A 22,922-nucleotide genomic window follows, 5' to 3' on the forward strand; every position below is an offset into this window, starting at 1 on the left:
TTATAGTCTTAAAAACTCACAGGAACAGTTCCATCCTGTCCTATAGACCGCTGTGTGTTAGCATTGACTGGATGGCAGTGAAAGAGTAAGGGTAGGAGTGTGGCAGTCCGATGACACCTCCTTGGGAATTTTTTTTTCTTGTCTAAGAAATAGACAAGAGCAGAGTTGAGCTCTCTTTTGCCCCTTGCCTTCTCGAGGAACTGGATCATGCACCTGGTTTCATCAATCTACTATGGTGTTGCCTGCCGATCCCAGGATCCATAAGCAGACAGTACATGGTGGATTCATTTGGATTCATTTACCTCTGCCTCCACCAGCCTGTGGCCAGCACCCATGACTCGTCATTCTGCTTCCTGTTCCTCAGACCTTGACTTGACCTGGAATGGACTTCTTGAGTTAAATAGCTTTCTATATACAAACACATGCATGCTTCTCTAGAGAACGTTTGGGGGTGAGGGGTTCAGGGACACCAATGCACAGAAAGCTCAAATTTAATTTTTAAAAATTGTTGGAAAGCTGCTAACGTGGCTAGGATTCTTTATCCACCACCTGCCTGTCATCAGTTTCTCCTACTGTGGTACTGTGTGTGTGGCATCACACTAGCAGCTTATCACTGGTATTTCAAATACCACCAGCAGGGTTACTACCCACAGTGGACAGGTTTCAGTGGTACTTCCAGACTTAGGAAGAAGGGCCTGGCTATCTAATTTTTAAAATTAGCCGATCCAAATTTTACAGATCACAACAGAACTTTTGTCCAACCTCTGCTTTGGACATGTCATCATGAGAGGTCATCGTGTTTGGTGAACAAGAGGGTCACCAAGGACAAGGGAACCCTCTGTGACATGGAGAGAGACAACCGCCACAGCAGTGGACTCTGGCCATGGGAGCAATTAGGATGATGGAAGGCCAGACAACATTTTGTTCTGTTGCACATAAGGCTGCCATGATTTGAAATAGCTATGGCAGCAGTTATCAACAGCAGTAATAACTATACGTTATGGAAAAATGAGGGCCTGGGAAGGTGAATCCCCTGGGAGAGCTTGGGTGATAGGTGCTATTTAGGCAGCAGGCTCAGGACCGGAAACTCGGGGGAAAGGAGTTTCTGTGTTTGTTTTGTTTTTAACATGGGAAGCCATCTGTCATATCCTAGGAGACTGGCACACATAGACTACTTTTTGCCAGAGTTGGAGGGTGGAGAGCAGGGGAGGGGGCCAGAGGGGGTCAAGGAGAAACAAAGGACCTAGGAAGCAATGGGGAACCACTGGAGATTTGCTAAGAGAATGAAAAGCACAGAGGTCTTGTTCAATACTCATTTATAAGGCAGTGTAGTAGAGATAATTTGCAAGACTTTGAGCCTCAGGGTCCTCATGGGCAAAGGGCAGCTAATGCCATCTCTACCAGGCTGAGGTAAGGAGTAAAGACACTGCCAGGAAGGCCTGATTGCAGCACATGACATCAAGCACAAACACCCAATAACTGGAGCTTCCCTCTTTCCTAATAACTGAATCAAGGGGGAAACCGAGTATTTATATTACTACCAAAACATCCAAATGTCTGGACTGTTGCCAAAACAAAATGCAGAGAAAAGACATCCATTGCCAAGGTTTAAATAAAAGCCAAAAGCAAAGACGCAAAAGGATAAAGACTAGGGAACTGAGTGTCTATGGAAGAAATTTAGAACAGAAACCGAGTAGGAAGTCAACTATGGAGATACTAAAACTAAAAGCAAAAATACAAAAATTCAGAGAGATAAAAAAAATGGAGCTTAGCTGATTCTTTGGAGGAAAATAAATCTGAACGAGCTATGAACCAGTCAATAAACAAGTCAATGCAATCAGCGATATGCAAGTTATCCTTTTAACTAGGAGAAGAATTAAGATCTCCACTGTACTGATAACATTTTGGAGCCAAATTCCCAGGCGGCATTATGTGAAATACCAAGCATGGTTAGCCAGAAGATAATATGAGACAGCCAGAACTCAGTCACATGGAATTAAAAACAGACAGAAAAGCAAACCAAAAACACTCAACTTGTGGTTAAAGCCGGGGTTCCTAAACCTCTGAGTTATTTCTCCAAGAAACATTCAGATTAAAATACATGGGTAAAAAGAGATTTTGCTTAAGTCTCCAAAAACCCATGAGCCAAGGGGATTCCAGGGGATCTTCTGGCATTAGCACTCCTTCTACAGGTCCGGGTTTCAATTATGCCTTCCTATGGCCGAGTCCGCTTCCCCGCTTCTGTGGTTTCAGTACGCTGTCACTATGGGATGTCTCGGGAGCCACAGCATACAGCCGGTGTCTTTGAACATTACACAGCTTTGGCTGCTCACGCTGGAATACCCCGTGTGCCTCCACTTTGAAGAGAGAAGGGGACAAACAGCAGAGTGAAGAGATGTTCTGTAAACTTCAACAGGCCCCAGAACGCAGCCTTCCGCTAGCTGCCTTTGAGAGGCTTCCTTGCCCCAGGTCACCAACTCCCCTGGGGGGGCACATCCCAATGTTCCTTGGCTACAGGTTGAGGGAAGAGCTGAGCTGTCCTGACCCGAGACCAGTGGTTCTCAACCTTCCTAATGCTGCGACCCTTTCATACAATTTCTCATGTTGTGGTGACGTTCCAACCATAAAATTATTTTCACGGCTACTTCATCACTGTAATTTTGCTACTGTTATGAAGCAGGCGATCCCTGTGAAAGGGTCATTCTACTCCCAAAGGGGCCACAACCGACAGGTTGAAAACTGCTGCCCTAGACCTACACGAATCTCATTAGCAGCTCTACTCTGAGCTGGACAGGTGTTAACTGGTTTAATGAAGATGCGAAATGCTTAAGAGTATCTAATCAGTTGGGGTAAGTGAGCTTAAAAGCCAAATAAACACAAATCACTCTTTAAAAGGGCAGCATTCCTGCATGGCACTGGACCACTAGAAGGTTGGCTATTCAAGCCCACCCAGAGGGGCCTTGAAGGGCAGGCCTGACAATTTGCTTCTGAAAGAAAGGTCAGAGCACCTCATTTACCCTACTCTACACAGGACGTAACAACAATTTAGTCAGAGCCCCATTCCAGCCTTCACCCACCATGTCCCAGGTATGTGTGTGATCTCAGGGCACTTGCTCGCCTGAGTCTGTCTTCCCCGGAGTTCTCTTGTGTCAATGAATTAGAAACTAGTCTGTGGAAGTGCTAGGCCAATTATATTTTTAAATCAGTTTTAGCTGTTACTGCTGATTGGTGGGCGGCTAACTATAAGGTCAGTGGCTCAAACCCACCAGGTGCTCTGAGGAAGACAGATAAGGCTGCCTCCTAAATGCTACATTTGAGTTGGTATGCATCAGAGCCAGAATCAATGGCACTGGGTTTGGACTTTTTAAGCAGTATAAAAGAAAAATTTTGCCTATACAATTTAAACAATTTTCTTTAGCAATCATTTTCTGAGCTATTAAGTCATAGCTGGCAAAGTTCAAATCAGCAGCCGTAAAGAACCGATCTCACAAGTTCAATCCCAGCTTAGCTCCTTGGAAGCTCTCCCCAAAGCCTTCTCTCCAGGGCCTCCGTGGGCTCCACATCCACTCAGGCACACAGCACCTCAAAACTCCAGAGCTAGAAGCACTCATACCCAAGAAAAAGATGCAACTAACAAATAATGGGAGCAATTATATTTTAGGGAGACTTGTCGCCTTTAAACAGTACTAGGTGGCAGGCAATGCACTGAGTCCAGTGACACCTCATTGCTCAACCCATCTTTGGCGTGTACCCTGGGAATTGCCACGCAAGTGTGCAGGCAGGCTCCTCTGAAAATCCTGAACAGTGCCAAGTCCTCACTGAGAGTTGATATTTGGGAATGGCCAGCAGTCGATGAGAGCCAAGTTCCGTGAATAAGACGTGTGATTAAACTTGGTGGTGCTATTTTGGTTAAGAAATGCTATCTGATTACAAAGCAATGAGGTGGATTTTCGTATACAATTTGTAGAAGATGCAAAATGGAATTCTGAGTGAGCAGCCCTAAGCAGGGGCCATGGGGCTGGCGTCAGTGCCTACTGGTCCTGAGTCAGGTATTTGAAGGCTAATATAACACTCAGTTGGCTAGATAGGTGCTGATACAAGCTTTGCTCTGCTTGTCACTTGCAACTCATAAAAGGAAGTTCTGTAATGTTTGGGAACTCCAGTGTCACAGAGGCAGGTGAGATCACTAAAGAGGTCACATGATGCTGGAATGAGCTCACACTTTGGAGGAGTCTAACCCTGCTGACTAGGCCACTTTCTCCTTGTGTGAATCTGTGGGTCACAGTCTACAACAGTCACAGTCACCTCTTGAAAATAATACCCAAACTCAAACTTACTGCCATCGAGTCAATTCTGACTCCTGGCTACCCTATTGGGCAGGGTAAAACTGCCCCTGTGGGTTTCCAAGACTAACTCTTTAGGAAGTAAAGAGTCTCATCTCTCTCCAAGAGTAGCTTGTGGTGGTTTCAAATTAGCATGTAACTTATGGAATTGTAAAATTTACATATGATGGATACAAAGCAGTTCCTTGCATTGTGCATGATGCATAGCTATTGTTACTAACCACCTCATTTTTGTCAAGACAATCTATCTTAGAGACAGTTGAGATGACAAGACAGAGAGATATTTGGTGATGAGTTTATGAGCAGGGGCCCTGGTGGCACAGTGGGTTACATATTGGGCCGCTAAGCACAAGATCGGCAGTAGGAAACCACCAGCTGCTCCAGGAGACACAGATGAGGCTTTCTACTCTCATAACCAGTTGCAGCCTCGGAAACCCACAGGGGCAGTTCTACCCTGTCTATAGGGTTGCTATGAGCCGGCATCGACTCAATGGTAAGGAGTTAGAGGTTTTGAGAGCGCACTGGCAGAGCCGACTATGTTCACTGCTGTATTAGGAGCCCATCTCTTTTTAAACACCGTATCAAATACAGTACTCGTTGCTAACTGGTCAACATCAAGTCTAAGTTGTTGCCTTCCAGTTGGTTCCAACGCATGCTACCAGGTGTTTCCGAGCAGCAGTGGACTCCCTCGGGCTTTTATGGTGTGATCGTTGGGACTCACAGGCAAGCAGGCAGTTAACCAGCTGACCACCAATGGGCTCACAGCACTCAGTCTCACAGTCCAAGCTGCCCTGGCACCTGGCTTCTGGGGGACTACGTCACCAATGCCTGACCCCAAAGGCTCCCAAACTGATTTAGCAACAAACCCCCTTCTCAGGGGGGGAAAATCGGCACCCCTCTGGCAATTAAAACCCTGTGTACTGTAGCCCCTAATCCAGGTCAGTGCTAGCATTTGCTTTGACATCCTCCTAGATCAGCGGTTCTCAACTTTCCTAATGCCTTGACTCTGTCATACAGTGCCTCATGTTGTGGTGACCCCCAAACAAAAAATAATTGTCATTGCTACTTCATCACTGTCATTTTGTTACTGTTATGAATTGGGTGACCCCTGTGAAAGGGGTCGCAACCTACAGGTTGAGAACCACTGCCTAGATCATTCTAGTGCCCCTCCTCCGTGCAAGGGGTGGTACCCTCCATTTTGGGAAACACGGGTCTAAACAGCCTTGTGCCTTCTCCTACTTTGTGTCATGAAGTCACCTTTGTCCTCTTGACAAAATCCTACAATCACCCTTCAAGCCCTAACTAACTCAAAGATTCCTTCACTGTGGCATCTGCCCACACTGGGCTGACTTATTTCACTCTTGCTGCAGCCCCCACTAGCTCCGAGCACTGAGGCTGGGTGGAGACCTGACTTCCTTTTGTATGTAGAGCTCTGAGCCCATCTCTTCATATCCCTAGTGGCACAACACTTTTAACGCAAAGAAAGGTTGAAGGGGAAGATGACTGGCCAGAAAACCCTCAGGAACAGTTGAACTCTGTCATGTGGGGTCAATGACAGTTAACAGCCTATCTCTGGGCACAGAAGAGACTGAGGGGGGGGTGGTCTCTTTGATGAATGGATACTTTTGAGATAAATGCTTGGAAACTGACTAATAAAGGCCAAGAACTGCCTGTAGCATGTTCTCAAGACCACACTCACACCCCCTGACTTCTAGTGAGAGAGAAGATTACTCCCAGGCTCCCCACTCCACTGAGTATATCCATACTCCAGCCCATTGGAGGGGAGCCTGCTGTGCAGCATGTCTCTACCTCTGTCCTGCTCTCGCCCATGGGCTATACCCGATCTGCCACAGCAGGAGCACCTTCGGAGCAGAAGCAGGCCAGGGCTTGCCAGTCTCCAGGGCAGAGGGCTTCTAAAAAGCCAGAAACTCCCAAAGCTTTGGGATGTGAGGAGGCCAGGTTAACGCCATCTCTCCCTGGAGCCTGACCTCCCAGCGGCACCTCCGAATAGGAGCTTGCCAAGCTCTGTGGTTCTAACTGTGCTTCATCTGTGAGAGGGGCCCCAACTGCTGGGAAGGCCGAGGCACGCAGGAATGACTGGCTGATGGGGCCAGATTGTCAGTTCAGCAAGTCTCAACCTGCCTAATTCAAAAGCAATTATGAAAAGTTCAAGATCAACCAGCTCTGTGGGTCAGAGAGAAATAGGCAGAGGGTCAGCTGGAAGCTGAGTGTTAACACTTGCGAAGCATTCCTTGTTACTGCTGTTCCCAGTCTTGGCAATACAGCAGCAGCAGGTCCTGGAGCCTGGAAAAAGGAGTGGGGGCATTTCCCAGGCCCTGGGAACTCTCTGGTCCAGCAGTGCTGATTTCTCTGGCAGGGACCTGCCCTGAAGAGTAGGCAGCACTTTCTGTGTGAACGTCCCAGACTTTCCCATCTCTCCAAAAGGATGCCTGGATTCTGAATGAGTGAAGAGACTGAGTTAGAAAGAGAGCCAGGACACAGACCACCGACTAGGGTAGCAGTGATTGCGATCAGGAACAGACAACTCCTCCATTCATCAGTCAAGTCAGAAGACACAACGTGTAGAGTCGTGGCCCTGGCCTTGCTGTGCTCATACCTGTGTAGGAAAGATGGGCATTGATGAAATACACAGATCCAAGGGTAAAAAAGGCATTCCAGAGGAGGAGCACTTGCATTATAAAGACTGACCAAACAAGCTGAGTGAGTCTGGCTAGGGAAGGCAGGGAAAGCATCCCTCAGCCAGAAACAGGTGAGCAGTAAGTAGCTGTAAGCCATGAAAGCAGCAAGAATATTACTGGAAAAGAGAACAGAATGTGCTAAGGTCCTGGGGTGGAGGCCCGGTGAGTTGGCTAAGAGTGAAGAGGGAGAGAACAGAATGACACCAAGGTTTCAGATCTTCCTGTCTGAACCCTTTGGTTTGCCCCCTGGCTGTCTAAAGTCCCCCCAGAGCTGTCTAAAGTCCCCCCTGGCTGTGTAAAGTCCCCTCAGATCAGTAGCTCGAAACCACCAGATGCTCTGCAGAAGTCCAGGGCTTTCGACTCCTGTAAACGGTTGCTGTCACAGAAACCCATGGGGGTGGTGGTAATTGCTATGACTTGGCATTGACTACATGGCAGTGAGTTTGGTTCTTTGGTTTGAGCATGCAACAAGAGCCTAAGGAACACGGATACAAACTACCTGCAAGGTAATGCCACTCCCTTCTACTGCTTTAGCACTCAATCAGTAAAAGGGCAGAGAGGAAAGATTCTAATACAGGGAGAATAAAGGTGTTGATGAATATGCTGATGATGACTATACAACTTCAACCGCCAAAGAGCACTGGTGACACGGTGTTTAAATGCTCAGATGCTAACCCAGGGGGAAAAAAGATCAGAGGTTGGAACCTACAAATGACTCTGAGAAAGATGAGGCAGTTGGCTTCAGCCAAGATGAGAGCCTGGGAAATCCAAGGGGGCAGTTCTACTCCATCCTTCCTAAGATTCCTATGACTTGATTTGATAGCAGTGAGTTTGGCTCGGGGGTATTTCACTGTAAATTCCAAATACTCCTTTCTTTGGGAAAGGGAAAATATGCTAAATACAGCAGCAATAGACTGTTAAATCACTTGAGGCAGATCCAAGTGGCTTCTGAGTATCTGTCCTCTTGCAAGCAAGTCATGGAACTTTCTATTTGCAAAGCATTTTGCAATCAATCATTCATTCATCTTCCTTTTCAGGCTAAGTGATTAGACTTAATCAACAGATAAAACACAGATCAGTGAGTTGCCCAAGGGCACAAAACCATTCAGCTTTGAGTTATCTTTGGAATCACTCCTGCCAAACAATGAAGACACCCAAGGCTTGTCCAAGCTGGCTTCTCCAGCAGAGCAAGCCTCACCCTTGGGAGCAGCAGGGGGAAGGTACTACAGTTAGTTCTGTTACCCATTGGAAAGAAGTTTCTCTTCGCAAGGGGCCACCAAGAACAACAAAGGCAACGACGGTATTAGAACAGGGTCACCGGCTGCGAATTCCAGACTTTATGTGCTCAGAGGAAAGTCATCTTTGGTGGCGTTAGTTGCCATGGAGTTAGATAGCCAGTCTTGCGCCACTCCCAGAGTGAAGGCATGCAAAATAGGCTGTGCAGCACTGTTACTTAAGTGCTGGTTGGAAATGACAGGAAGTAGGGGCGGGGGGAGTCAGGGCAGGGTGGCAAAGTGTGCTCCACCGCTGTTTTGAAAAAGAAAAGCCACAGAAGGGAAAGTAATCATTCAGTTACAGCCACGAAAACCTCAAATCCTGGTTCTTTGGCTCAGCTCAACAAACATTTGGCTCCTACAGGACAAAGAATGAAGGAAGAAATGTAAGGAAACCATAAGCTGCCTACTTTTCGCCCGACAGGGTGGGTGTCAGTGGGGGGCAGCAAGTTCCAGAGCATGGTGGCAAGTGCCAGGGAAGATGAACTCCCTTGCCAGTGGCCTTTCAATGCGGCTCGCAATTTCTACTTCCTGCAAATAAACTCCATCCCAGCGAAGACAAGACGGAGGCGACACCGCATTTGCAAACGAGCAGGTTCACGTGTAAAGGCATTATGTAAGGTCTTCTCAGCCCCAAAGTCCGAGTGTTCAGCCAGCGGCCCAGCAGAGCTGCAAGGCACTGAGAACAGCATCAATTCCAGGGACGCCTGCAGGGCGGCGAGGAGGAAACAGCTGGCTGAGGGGCGGGGGCAGATCTGACGGGAGAAGGGGAGGTCAGGAAGGGGCAAAGGGGGGGGGGGTCGGACGTTGGAATTAGGCATCACCGAACGGGAAGTGGGGGGGCTCCCGGCCCGACTCGGCCCCTCGCAACCTGGAGAGCCGCTGTAACCCCGGAGGCCCCGGCTGTGCGAGCCCGACTGGGCAGCCTCACCTCGGGTTGAAGTCCTGGAAGAAGCCTCTCAGGTTCATAGCGGAGAGTGTCGCCGCGGCGCCCCCGCCCGCGCCGCGCAGCCTGCCTTTCCCAGCGGACTCTGGGGGCCAGCGCAGCTCTTCCCAGCAGCCGTTCCAGAAACCTGAGCCGCCGCCTCGCCGCGCCCCGCCAGCTGGGCTTCCGTAGGGTTACGCGCATGCGCCCCACCCCGTCCGTGGCGGCTCCGCCCACCCGCCTGGAAAGCGGTGGCCGCGCACGCCCCTTGGGCCCATTCCTGGATAGCGGACAAGTCTTCCCAGTCACTGTCTACCCTCTGGACATTTATACGCACCGAAGGCTGACCTCGGGTTACGCGAGTGGCACGGGTGAGAATGGGCATTTGGTTGACTCATCTCACCTGACAGTGACTCCCAAAGTCTTTCTCCACTCCTCACCAAACTCTCGGCCACTACTTGGTCATAGGCTGGACGTCCCCAAACTCGGGTTTCCTGGAAACAAAGTCTTCTCTCTTCAGACCTCCTGGCCTTCTGAAGCATCCTCTCCACGTGGGAAGCAGCCTCCTCTCGAAATGCCAAAATTGAATTCACAGTTTCCTAACTTGGCCAGCCAAAATCAGATCCTCCCTAAGCTGGCCCAGCGTTGCACCCCCCACCCCCACACACATGGCCTCTTTCACCACCCCTAGCCATCCTACATATAACTCCGTCATCCATATATAACTCATACACATCTGTGAAACCTAGTGTTCCTGCTCTCAAATGGAAAGGATAAAACCTACTTCTCAAGGTGGTTGGGAAGATTGGGCTCCTAACCTCAAGGCCAGCAGTTCAAAACTACCAGCTGCTCTGAGGGAGAAAGACTGGGCTTTCTACCCCTGTTAAGAGTTAACAGTCCCACAAACTCAAAGGGACAATTCTTTATACTGTATATTCAGAATCAACTGGATGGAAGTAAGAGAGGGAACATTGAATGAGAGTGCTCGTGTGACATACTGCCATTTCTCTCTCTTCACTCCCTGCTATCGAGTGGATACCAACTCATAGCAACCCTATAAGACAGAGAAAAGCTGCCCCTCTGAGTTTCTGAGACTATGAGAGCAGAAAACCTTATCTTTCTCCCATCGATCAGCTAGTGTTTTTGAACTGCTAACCTTGCAGTTAGCAGCCCAATACATAACCCACTATGCCACCAAGGTCCCTTGGAACAGTGCATACATAAACTACCAGAAATTCAAGCCAGATTCATATGAGAACGGGACAAATGAGGAATATCTTGACACAATTCTGATGGATATTGTCTGAAGGCCATGAACATCTTTACCTGTGTTTCTATTGACTATGCAAACTCTTTCAACTGTATGGGTCACAGTAAACTACAGCTAACATTTCAGAAAAATTGTGCACATGTGGAACCTGTACATGAACCAAGAAGCAGTCATTCGAATAGATCAGTGGTTTTCAACCTTCCTAATACAATTCCGCATGTGGTGATGCCCCAACAATACAATTATTTTCGTTGCCACTTCATAACTGTAATTTTGCTAGTGTTATGAATTGGGCGACCCCTGTGAAAGGGTCATTCAATCCCCAAAGGGGTCTCGACCTACAGGTTGAGAACTGCTTCTTTGTATGCATGTGAAAACTGGATCATGAATACGGAAATTCAGAGATTTGATACATTCGAATTATAGTATTGGCAAAGAACATTGACTATACCATGGACTGCCAGAAGAATGGACACTATGTCTTGGAAAAAAGGATGTTTTAGAAGCAAGGATAGCAAGGCCCACTTCTCAGTTACCAGGAGGACCAGTTCCTGGAGAAGGAGATCATGTTTGGAAAAGCAGACAGGATAATGGAAATGTGGAAGACTCATTTTAGGATAGATTGGCACAGTGGCTCCAACAAGAGACTCAAATAGAGCAAGGGCTGTGCAGATGGTGTAGGGCCCGGCAAGACTGCCTTCTGTTGTACTGAGAGTGGCTATGAGTTGGACACCCAACAGGTGATCCATTCTACCTCCTTCACTTCTGGTTGATTGAAGGGATTGCTCATCAGCACAATAATACCTTGAGCAATTATAGTACCATTTTGGATAATAGTCACACTTTATTACAATAGCAGAGTTTCAACAATTTTATGTGGCCAGCCTGAGACAGTCATGCTTTCCATGATGTATCATCACCTCTCTGCTGAGAACTTGAAAACATCTCACAAGTGATAATTAGGCTTCCCAACACCCACCGGGGAAAGGATATTATTGTAGAAGCTGGTTTGAAGGATGGAGTAACATGCAGCACGTCTGTCAGATGCTGAATCGCTAGGATCCTGTCCCGGACCATTTGAGCCAGCTCCCCTCGCCAGTCCCTGGGCAGAGGCCAGTATCCAGCCCTAAGGAGGTTCCCAATTAACAGTCTAGTACAAAAGAGGAAGTTGAGACATAGAGAAGTGGCTATGCTAAGCCTGGAACCACATAGCTACTAAAGGTCCAAGAGCAAAGATGCAGCTCTGTGTCTGGTTGTCCTCACAGTCCATGCTTTGGTAGAAAAAGTTACTTGTTAGTGACCAGACCGGCCAGCCTCATGTTAGTTCCTCACAGCTTTGCATGAAAAGGGCACCAAGCGTGAGATGGTAGGCCATCTCAGTCACTTGAATGATAGGTACCGGAGACCCTTCAAGACCTTTTACAGATAGGACTCAATCAGTCTGCTCATAATCCAAAGCCTCACAGACACCTGCCCACAGTCACAAGACGTCTGGAGCTGTCCCACTGCTCAGCTGGCCCATAGATGCCAGGTTAGCACTTCCCTCAGAGGTAACCAGGCCACAGGGGTAACTGATGCACAAGCTGATTGTCAGCAAATTGTTTTGCTCTGACAAGCCAAACTTCTAAGGGAGGGGCCATATATGGTACCTCTCTGTGAAGATGGAGGGGAAGAATTGGACTACCTTAAGGACTTGTCTCCCAGCCTGGAGAGGTGGACATACCTGGGCTGCCTCAACTTTCTGCAGCCCCGTGCCAGTATTCTGCGCTTCCACAAGTCCCTCTTGTCCCCACTCTGCATGCCTCAACCCCCTGGCTCAGTTCCCCATTCTGGATAGAAGCCCAAGAGAAGCACTCGGCCTTTGGGTGACCCAGGAATCGAGGGAAGACCAAAGCTAGGTGCTTGTGGCCAGGCCCCCAGCATGCCTGCCGGAGGTCTCCAGCCAGCTACCCCTCCATCTCCTCTCCTCCCATTCCCGAGTTTCCTCTAATGACTTAATTTCTCATTTTACTGCTTCCACCTTAGCTTTCAGCGGCGACTTCTTCCCAGGCACTTTGCCCCAGCAAATCAGATGCCCCTCCCTCTTCATGTCCCCTTAATCATTACGGTTTAATGCATCCTTAGGCAAACTGTACCCATCATTCCTGTCTGGCTCAGCTTTGGGCCTGTGCTAGGAAACACCCGGATGTGAAATTCAAATCTAAGTCCAGGCTGCGAAGGAGGTATCCCAGCCAGAAGAAAGGATGGACCCACAAGAAAGGCACCAAAGCCAGGAGCAGAGCCAGGCATACCTTTCAGGAGGAAATTGCCTTAGGTGTTACATGCCTGAAAGACTGAGGACCACAGTAATGCTGTGAAGTTGAATTAGGACTCGTTATTAAGCCGGTGGCTCAGGGAGGACTAGCATCTCTTAAAATTCTGAAGCCTCGAATAGCAGTCAGGCAGGGTACAGGCAGGATAGTAAAGGCAAAAACCCTATCTTGTTTTTCAAGGTGAAACGTACAAGGCTCCAGCTGCATCCTGTTTTTCCACCTTCACTACCCTAGCTGATTACGAAGCTAAAAAACGCCTTAGTCTACACTAACACCCTGGAACAGGGTGAGGATGCATACATAGCGTCTGGGAATGCGATTTACAATAACATTCTGGATCTGAGTAGAGTGTTATATGAAGGCTACAAACTTAGGCTGGAAAATTACCTGGACAGCTTGACCAAGCACATTACCAAGAGGGCTGTGGGCTACCATGACCTTAAGGCAAAATGGCATTAGGTACATTTCTCGAGGAAGGAGGGGAGGTCAGAATATTGGGGGTAGGTTGGAACAGAGACCTTCATACCTGTGCCTGAGGGGCCTGGCACAGCCTCTCCTCCATCCCGGGCAGGGCACAATGTTCTTTGAATGGGGGTTCTGTGCCCAGGACCCTGAGCTCTGGCCACCATCCTAAACTGCTCCCAAATATCTGGAGACAATTCTCTGTGGAGCCAGCTAAGCCTTCTTTTTGTAGGCAGGACTCAGTCTGGGGCAGGGCCCGGTTCAATCGAGCCTGTGCTAGATTGAACCTGTGAAGGAGACTGAGCACAGGCACACCGAAGCAGCCCCAGTGGAGTGCCAGCTCTGGGAGGGCGCTCCATACATTTGTAACACAGTTCCGTGCCTTTACATGGTCTCATGTTTGCCCAGAGTCTGCCCCAGGAGGGACTACCACATCTGCTTTGCCTGATCATCCTGCAGTCACCAGGGGGCTCTCTTTGGTCCCTGTGCTGTGGGGACTCGGCTCAAGAGGCCCCAGAAGCTTGCTCTGCCTCACTATGGCCCTGGACTCTGCTATATGGGTAGTCCCCAACCCCTAGCCCCATTTCCAGTGGGATGCCTTTTCAATGACTCCATCGTAAATCAGTTCTGGCCTAAGTCAATCACCAGTCTCTTTGGTTTTCATAGCTTGCTATCCGGCAGTGTTCTGAACTGCAAAACATAACCTTGAACATCTTTAAATGACCATCTGAGAATGATGGCATCAGCGAATTATGTGCTACAGCATTGTCACCCAGTGCCATAGAGTCAATTCCAATTCATAGCAACCCTTTAGGTCATAAAACTGCCCCCTTTGAGTCTCTGAAGCTAAATCTTTACAGGATTTCATTGAAAGCCCCATCTTTTTTTCTTGTAGAGTGGTAGATGGGTACAAACTCCTGATCTTGCAGTCAGCAACTCAGTGCACCCACCGTGTTCCGTCAGGGCTCTTGCTATAACATTGTGTGTAGTGCATACTACTAGCAATGTTGTCGTTAGGTGCTAAGTTGACTCTGACTCATAGTGACCCCATGTGCAACAGAATGAAATACTGTCTCACAATCATTCCTACGTGTGAAGCCACTGTTACACCTACTGGATCAGTCCACTTTATTGAGGGTCTTCAGGGAGTGGTCCCTCTTGGTATGTCCAAAGTATGTGAGATGAAGTCTTGCCATCTATACTTCTAAGGAGGACTCTGGCTGTACTTCTTCCAACACAGCGTGGTTGGCTCTGCTGCCAGTTCATGGTACTTTCGGGCTTCTTTGCCAGCAGTGTCATTCAAATGCATGGATTCTTTTGTGGTCGCCCTTATTCACTGTCCAGTTTCTGAGTAAGGAAACTGAACACACCATGGCTTCTGTGAGCACACTCAGTCCTCCAAGTGACATCTTTGCTTTTTAACACTTGAAAGGGATCTTATGCCGCAGATTTGCCCAACAGAGTTAATCTTTTGATTTCTTGTTTGCTGGTTCCATGAACCTTGATTGTGAATTCAACTACATGAAATCTTGGACAACTTCAATCTTTTTGCCATCCATTTATCACAAACAATAAGATGTACCTAAAAAAACCCCAAAGCAAGTTCATTGTACCTTGAACACGTAGGTGGGGACTGCTTGTACAGCAATGCTGCTGTGGGCCAGTCAGTCATCCAGGTCCCTGAGACAAGCAGTTCTTCCCCACTTCAAGTTGGGAACACCCCCACTCCACCCCCCTGTCCGCTGGAGCAATGATATTTTCTTCCACAGCTTCTAGTAGCTGCAGGTGTTCTCTGTGGCCCCCACACTCCCAGGTTCCTGCGCTTTGATTTTCCTGTCTCATTCTAGAAAGACAGCTCAACACCTCAACGCATGGTAAAGCTTTCATACAGTTCCTCATGTTGTGGACCCCCCCAACCATAACATTATTTTCTCTCTTCCTCCAGAAGACAGGTGAGTACTGTGACGACGACTCTGTTTAGTAATCGGCTGTTCAGAGGTGTTATTGGTTAGGTTAATGGAGGGGGGGGTGTCAGACTGGAGGAGAGTGGACCCTGACCGCCTGTGAGTGGTGCCTTTGTGAAAGAAGAGACAGAAGAATGAGGGCTGTGACAAGAAGCACCTGTGAGCAAGGAACACTTGAGCTGACGGGGAGCTGAGAGGCTTTGGAGGAAGGCTGGCCTGACCAACACTGGTTTCTGACATGGGGTGTCGGGCGGGGGAACAGCATGGACAGGGATACGTTTCCACTGTATTCAAGTTGACCCACCAGGCTGACACAGCAACAAGGTGCAAGGGGAACTAGCCTCAATGACAGATTTTCAGGATGGGGGGAGCTAACAGATGGTCAATGCAACTGTGGGCAGCAGGTGCAATCATAGGTTTCCAAAAGATGATTGTGAGCAGACTGCTGAGATACGGGGGTCCCCAGGACACAATGGGACAGAAGAGATGAGGAGCCTCCACGGGAATGGGGATGCATTGTGAGCAAGGCAGGCAAGGAGGTCCTGCTCCGGGGGTGCGAGTGGGGACTACACCACTCTTCAGAGCTCCCCAGTGGATCAGGTCCCACAGGTAATGGATGAGGCAAGGCCACAGCCCCCGCCTACACTCAGGCTATGGGGTCCAGCCTTCCAGAGGCTGCTTTTAGGCTCACCGAGGGTCCTCTACCCCATTTGCCTGTCTGGCCTGGGTGGCTGGTCAGCAGACACATGACAGGCAGCAGTCCCAAGGGACTGGGCAACCTGTGTATTTCCCTGGCTTCCCGCCCTGGTCCTGCCAGCAGCCCAGAGCCACTTCTCAATTCAGCCCTGAATTAGAACCTGGGGATGCCTTCTTTTCTCACGAAGGGCCTTAGAATGCCTGCCCAATAGCATCTATGCCAATAGCATGGGGGGAAACCGGCAAAGCCAAGCAGATCTCAGTTCCTTGCTAAGGGTTCCAACTGTGGCGAGGCATAGTTGGAGTCTTCTCAGGAGAGAGGTATTATGGCTGAGAGGGATGCAGGCCAACCCACCTCAAGAAGTTCAGACCCATACTGCTGATGGGCATATGGGCTTGCTATGTGCCTGCCCCACTCAAGCCAGAATGCCTCGGGCCAGAACGCCTGGGACCAGAACACATGCAATGGGCAGCCGTGTTGGAGGCAGCTGGACTCTGAAAATGCTGTCCAGAATGTCTGAGCTGCTGAGTCCTACTGCCCTGGGACTGTACTGCCCTCCAACACTAGTGTGCTGACTCCCTAGAGTCGGGGCACCCATGAGGTCCAGCCTCTTCCCAGCTCACCACAGCCTTCAGCCCCTGGAGACCCGGAGGCCCCTCCTGCCCAGCACCTGTTCACATCCTAACGGGTCCTGAAGGTGCTCTGACCCTGGATGGAGCATCCTGCTGCCCACCCTCTTTGTCTTAAAGCAGCAGTTGACTTGAAGAAACTCAAATTCCTGATGTGGGGACATCATGGATGGTTGATTGTCCAATAAGATCCACCTCAGGCATCAAGACTACATCCTCATGGAAAGTGGGACATTATATCAGGGACCATTTGAATAATAAGTGTAATTATCAAGATTTGTCACTTATTCTTGAAGCGAGGATTGTTACTTACCAGCCACCAGGACTGGTGAGGTGGTGGTTACGCGTTGGGCTGCTCTAACCACAAAGTCAGCAGCTCCAAACCACTAGCTGCTCTAAGGGAGAAAGATGAGGCTTTCTACTCCTGTAAAGAGTTACAGTCTCAGAAACCCACAGTGGCATTTTTTTACCCTGTGCTATAGGGTCACTATGAGTCAGAACTGACTCGATGGCAGTGGGATTTGTTTGTTGGAGGAAACATACTAGAAAGCTACTGCATATCCTGCTAGTTCTATCAGAACCAAAACAAGGCGAAAGGAGATTCAAAGCTGAGAGCTCTCAAGAGCAGTCTCTGCCCGCGACCAGCAGTGTGGCTCCAGAATGGATGGAGCTGTGTCAGGAGGGAGATGGGCGAGGTCAAACCTTGATTTGAGTCACGGGGCAGGAACAAGGCAGTGAGCCACCGGAGGCTCAGAGGTCCGACATCCCGGCACACAGGGGGACAAAGAAATCCTAGTGCCAACAGGGCCATTTGGGTTGCTGGCTTCCAACTCATGGGGACAGGAGCACCTGAGCTCTTAGGAGATTGCTGCCTTTAAGAGGCCTGGAGCATTTTGGTAACACCCCCAAAATCTCAGCTGTCCACACCCATGGGGAGACACCTCCTCAGAGTTCTCCAACCCGGCCTCAGGCCTTCTTAAAGGCACAGCACCTGGGGCCTCACTCAGGAGAAAATAGGCCTCAGTTACCATCCAGCCCCAGAACCCAGTACCCAGACTCACCCAACCACTGCCGTCAGTGCTGCCAGGCACAATCCTCTAGTCCTCCTGGCTGGCTCTCAGGGAGATAGGGGCTCTGGGCATAGGGATGTATCTTCAGGTCAGCAGAAGGTAGGAGGCCAACACAGAGTGGTGTCCCCTGCCACCTCTGCTCCCCGGCCCTGTTCCCACCCCCCCACACCCACCCCCCAATGACATCATGTAAGCACCACCCAGCCCAAAGGACAGCGGGGGGGGGGGGTAGATCCCTGGTCAGGGAGCCAGGCTCACATAACCAAACTTCAGGTCCTGCCTCAGAGAGGTGATGCTGCCCTGAGGGGTGTTGGCTCCCACAGGCGTCAGTCAGGGCGAAGGATGAGGGGGACCCCTAATCTCACAACAGACAGTGGCCCTGTAGTAACTCCAAGCAGACCCCATAATGGCTTCTAGACAGCGGCAGCCCCTCCTTTCATCCAAAGGCCTGAGGGGGCCGGGTCAGGTGATGGTCTGGGGGGGGGGTGACCAAAAGAACCAGAGGGGAGGGGCCAGGCCTTGCCAGGGGTGAAGGGTGACTTGCTCTCTGTGTCCCTTTATGGGGGGAACCCAGGAGAGGCAGGGAGGGGTGTGGAGGGGCAGCCGTCATGTCCCCAGCCCCCCTGTGGGGTGGTGACTTTTGTCAGAAGGGGGGCGGGGTGGCTACTCAGGAGGGCAGATGTGGGGTAAGTCACCGCTAGGTCCTTAGGTGACGTCACCTTCCTTGACATAGCGTTCATAGCCCAAATCTGGTCCTTGTTACACCTCTGCAGGTGTCCCAGCTTCAAAGGGACCCGCCCGAGCTTCTGGGGAAGATGAAGAGAAGAGAGCAGCCCACAGCACCGTCCCTGCAGCCTGAGGAGGGCCAGTCGCAGAATGAGAGGTCTTCTTCAGAAGTGCCATCCTCTCAGGAGCAAGACGCCCTTCCATGTCCCTGTGAGAACCTTCAACTGGCTGACGCAAGGCCCCCCAGGAGCCAGACTGGCTGGGCTCCCGCGTCTACTCGAGCAAGGGCCCTTGAGGTCAGGGGGATGACACTCCAGGCTGCAGTCCCCCTGGGGAGCTTGGGTCCAAGGCCTGCCTTCCACATCAGGGCCCCTGCCCCATACCCACTGCTCCTCCATCCGGGACCTCCCACCCCGGTGGGTTTCTTTGGGCCCTCGGGGGCCCCACCAGCTATGCCTCCCACCGTCTTCCTGCCTGGGGTTGGCCTGCTAGTGTGCGGTGGCTCTGTGATCCCCATGCCCACCACGTCTACCACTGTTATGCTGCTGTTTCCTCCCCCTCCAGCCTTGCCAGGCAGCTGCCGCCCCAGCAATGCCTGCTTCCCACCACAGATGCCCATGTCCTCAGGTTTACCACCACAGATGTCCATCTCCCCAGGCTTCCCACCACAGATTTCCATATCCCCTGGCTTCCCACCACAGATTTCCATGTCCCCAGGCTTCCCACCACAGATGTCCATCTCCCCAGGCTTCCCACCACAGATGCCCATGTCCTCAGGCTTCCCACCACAGATTCCCATGTCCCCAGGCTTCCCACTACAGATGCCCATGTCCTCAGGCTTGCCACCACCGATGCTCATGCCCTTGGGGTGCCCTGACCTCAGGGATCACTGTAGCTGAGGCAGTCCTTTCCTAGGAAATGTTGTGGTTCAATAAAAGCACAGAAAGATGAACTACCATCTGTCTGAGTGATGTTCCTTGTCCATGTCACCTGTCTGTCTTTGCCTTGAATAGCCCTCTGAGGTTTTCAGTGCTCGTGTGGCAGCAGGAACCTCACAATCCCACCACGACCCTCCCCACGCTGACACACGTCCCTCAGATGAGCTCAAGTAGCTTATGGGTCTGAGGAGCTCCTAGTCCACGCTCATCCACTCACCAAAGAGCTCTCTAGGCAGACACTCCAATGGCCCCCTTTAAAACGAGGTGCTCCCCAACTTTGTAAATTGGCCCAAGGACAGAGAGTGCTGACAACAGCCCAGAGGATACAGGCAGAGCACCTGGATCTGCGCCCTTCTTTCCTGCCTCAGAGACCTCCGGGAGGAGATCTGTGGGTGAAGGGGTTAGATTGTGGTCTGCAACAGGAGGGATCCCTCCTGGCAGAGTCTGGGATTCAAAGTAAGGACTTGAAGGGACTCACAGGCCGAGAAAAAGAATAGGTACCCCTTATCTGGCATATTCTGTCAGTTTTGCCAGACCCTGGACCCCTGTGTCTGGGAGATCCCCCTCCCACCATCCTCTCGGGAGTGTCCAGGAGATGTCAAGAGTGAACATAAAACCCTTTAGTGAGACACCCGTACAAAGCAGGGTCCTGCCTATCCCTCAATGATGTACAGAAAGTGCCACCCTGCCCTGACATTGCCGGGAGACCCAGTTGGGGAACCAGATGTGATAGGTCCGGTTGGGTGTTCTTCCTCAGTGACGTGTTGGCATCCAAGGGTGGACTGAGCGAAGGCTGATCTCAGAGAACGTCCCAGAGGAAACTGCCTATGTCATTTCTCCGAGGAGACCCCGGGCCTGGAAAGCTCGCAGGCAGCAAAGGACCCATGTGTCAGCCATTGATTGATCTGAGGGGCGAGAGTAAGCTCTGAGAGGGTGGCCAGATGCTCACAAGAGAGGAGTCTACCACTAGCCTGAGTCAAAGGAAGCTCTGAGGGGACCCTGACCCTCAGAATCCCCAAAGAGCATTCTGAGGCATCACCACCCTTCAGACGAGAAGACCTCAGAATTGCTCCAGGACAGGGACTGCCCTCCCATCATTTCCACTCTCAGTAGTGTTCGGAAGATCATCAGAAGACAGGTCCCGCATGGATGTGAGGGGAGTTCCCGGACAGAGGACTCAGCCTCCTCCCGTCCCAGATCTCTGACTACAAAGGGCCCCAGAGGAATTGGCCTCTGGGGCTCCTCACTCAGGACCAGGTATAGGAGAGATAGCTAGAGAGAGCGCAGCCACCCAACTGCCTTCTTGTCCAGAGCGAGTTCCTGGGGGGACCTGGGCCCATGAGGAAACCAACAAGATGAATACCCAGGGGTTCCTGGCTCAGATGGGTGTCCACTGATCCCTGTTCCTCCTCCTCCGTCTACACAGAGACTCTGGAAGAAGAAGGGGGTGACAGGCTGAGCCCCAGTCCTGCTATGGCCCTGAGCTGCCCTTGGGGACATTGAGCATCTGCAGCTGTGCAGACCCTGAGGCCAACCCCCACTGTGAGCTTGGGCGGGTGGTCAGCAGGCTGAGTGGTGGAGGGCGGCGGTGGTGGGGTGATGGTGGGGCGGCAGTCCGGCATAGAGCATCTGCTGCGCCTGTCCTGGAGGAGATCGTGAAGGTTTCCTGGTCTTTGCCTTTCTCCTGGCTATTCCAACTGTTGAACGTGTAGGTTTTTTAAAAAAACATTCTATTAGGGACTCATACAACAATTATCACAATCCATCCGTACATCAATTGTATAAAGCACATCTGTACATTCTTTGCCCTCATCATTTTCAAAGTATTTACTCTCCACGTAAGCCCTTTGCATCAAGTCCTCTTTTTTCCCCTCCCTCAGAACGTGTAGTTTGTAAAAGCTTGTTCTTGTCAAGTAGGTAAAGGTGCACAGAACAGATCACCAGCAGATGGAACCCCGGCCGCCCCCCCCCCCCCCCAGAGCAAGCTGAGGGTTTCCACACCTCTAGAGAGGGACTGTCTCAGAAACAAGCAGTGGCAGTTCTCCCCTGTCCCTGAGGGTGGAGGGTCCCTATGAGGTGTCCATGCCAGTGACGGGAGCGAGCCCTGGAATGGTACTGCTGCCTGACTGGGAGTGTCTGTGTGGGGCGAGGAGAGACTGGGGGAGCTAGATCATGGGGATGGGTATACAACATGACAGGTGCAGTTCATGCCCGAGAAGGGATCCTGAACGAGTGGTTCAGCCAGCACCACCTGGGTTCCACACATTTTGCCAACCACCAAATGAGAAGACGGGGAAACATGGGTGCCGCCCGGTGTCCTCAATCTACTACGTCAGTGTCTTTAGGGCAGTAGAAAGATCTGGAAAACCAAATGGAATATGCCAGGGTGGAAGCCCCACCCAGGACAAGTAGGGAGTGTGGCCCCTTGCAGGTGACCCCTGTTTGGACCAAGCATTCCCACGTGCAAGCAGTTCCTGAGAAGTGAAGATAGGTCGCTCCACGGAGAGCACATTCTCCCTAGGTCTCTGACTGCACTATGGGACCTCGAGGAAAGGACCAGAAATTTGGTGGGGTGGGATGAATGGATACCAGGGACTTTATTGGAAAAGTAGCTGGGAGGGAGGGAAGGAATTGGACCACGACTCAAACTCTAGGAGTTTTGGGCAGTACCCAACTAGGGTGGCCCCTGTGGGAAACTGAGGACTGGGAAGAAAGTGTATGCAGACAAATTCTCTATGCTCAAAATTAAGAAAGCTGGGAGGCCAGGAGTCTTGCTTAGAGGGAGGTGTTTATGTTCGTGGGGTGAAGATGCATCCCATCTCCTAGGTAAAAGTTTGTTCCCACTGTAATAGTGTCAATTTTAAGGCACTGCTTGCAAGAACATGGTTGCTACTATATATGTTTGAAGGTTAACTGTTTGAAGTCTACCTGCTTGAAGGTTGTCTGCCATTAAGAGCAATCAGACCTCTTGTCTGTGCTGCCCTCAGTTGAACGCCCACACCCTTCTGATAAGGATCCCAATTGTTCACCTGGAGAAGAGCTCAGGGATATTTCAGCTCAGACCAGCTCAGAGAAGACCATGGTTAGGCCATTATCCTTTTATTTTATATAAAAGTGATTTTATTGGGGCTCTTACAGCTCTTATAACAATCCATACATCAATTGTATCAAGCACATTTGTACATATGTTGCCATTATCATTTTACAAAGGTTTACTTTTTTACTTGAGCCCTTGGTATCAGGTCCTCCTTTTTTACCCTCCCTCCCCCCACTCCCACTTCTGTGAACCCTTGATGTTTTCATATCTTACATGGTCTGCTGTCTCCCTTCAACAAGGTTTCTGCTATTTGTTGAGTGTGTTTGTGTGTGTGTGTATGTGTGTGTGTGTGTGTGTGTGTGTGTCATATGCTGATCATTGTATTCGGTTTCCCCTTTCTCCCCCTTTGCCCCTACCTGCTCTCTACCCTCATTGTCTCGCTACTCCCATTTCATTTTTCAGGGTGGTGGTTCTCAAGCTTCCTCATGCTGGGACCCTTTCACACAGTTTCTTGTGTTATGGTGACCCCCAATCATCTAATTATTTTCATGGCTACTTCATCACTGTCATTTTGCT

At 50.3% G+C, this 22,922-nt stretch overlaps 1 protein-coding gene across 3 annotated transcripts in view; it reads right to left on the reverse strand.

The window, feature by feature from the left end:
- The window catches only part of TMEM185A (transmembrane protein 185A), a 31,610-nt gene extending 22,182 nt beyond the window's left edge, over positions 1 to 9,428 (reverse strand). For all 3 annotated transcript variants that reach the window (XR_012781091.1, XM_075538534.1, XM_075538535.1), the window contains exon 1: positions 9,248 to 9,428. Coding sequence is in view for 2 of the 3 variants with exons in the window: in XM_075538534.1 (XP_075394649.1) it covers positions 9,248 to 9,285 (38 nt within the window). In the remaining variant the exon portion in view is untranslated. The remainder of the gene's footprint in view (positions 1 to 9,247) is intronic.
- Between the last annotated feature and the right edge of the window lie 13,494 nt (positions 9,429 to 22,922).

The sequence above is a fragment of the Tenrec ecaudatus genome, chromosome X (genome assembly GCF_050624435.1).
Source record: "Tenrec ecaudatus isolate mTenEca1 chromosome X, mTenEca1.hap1, whole genome shotgun sequence".
NCBI lineage: Eukaryota > Metazoa > Chordata > Mammalia > Afrosoricida > Tenrecidae > Tenrec > Tenrec ecaudatus.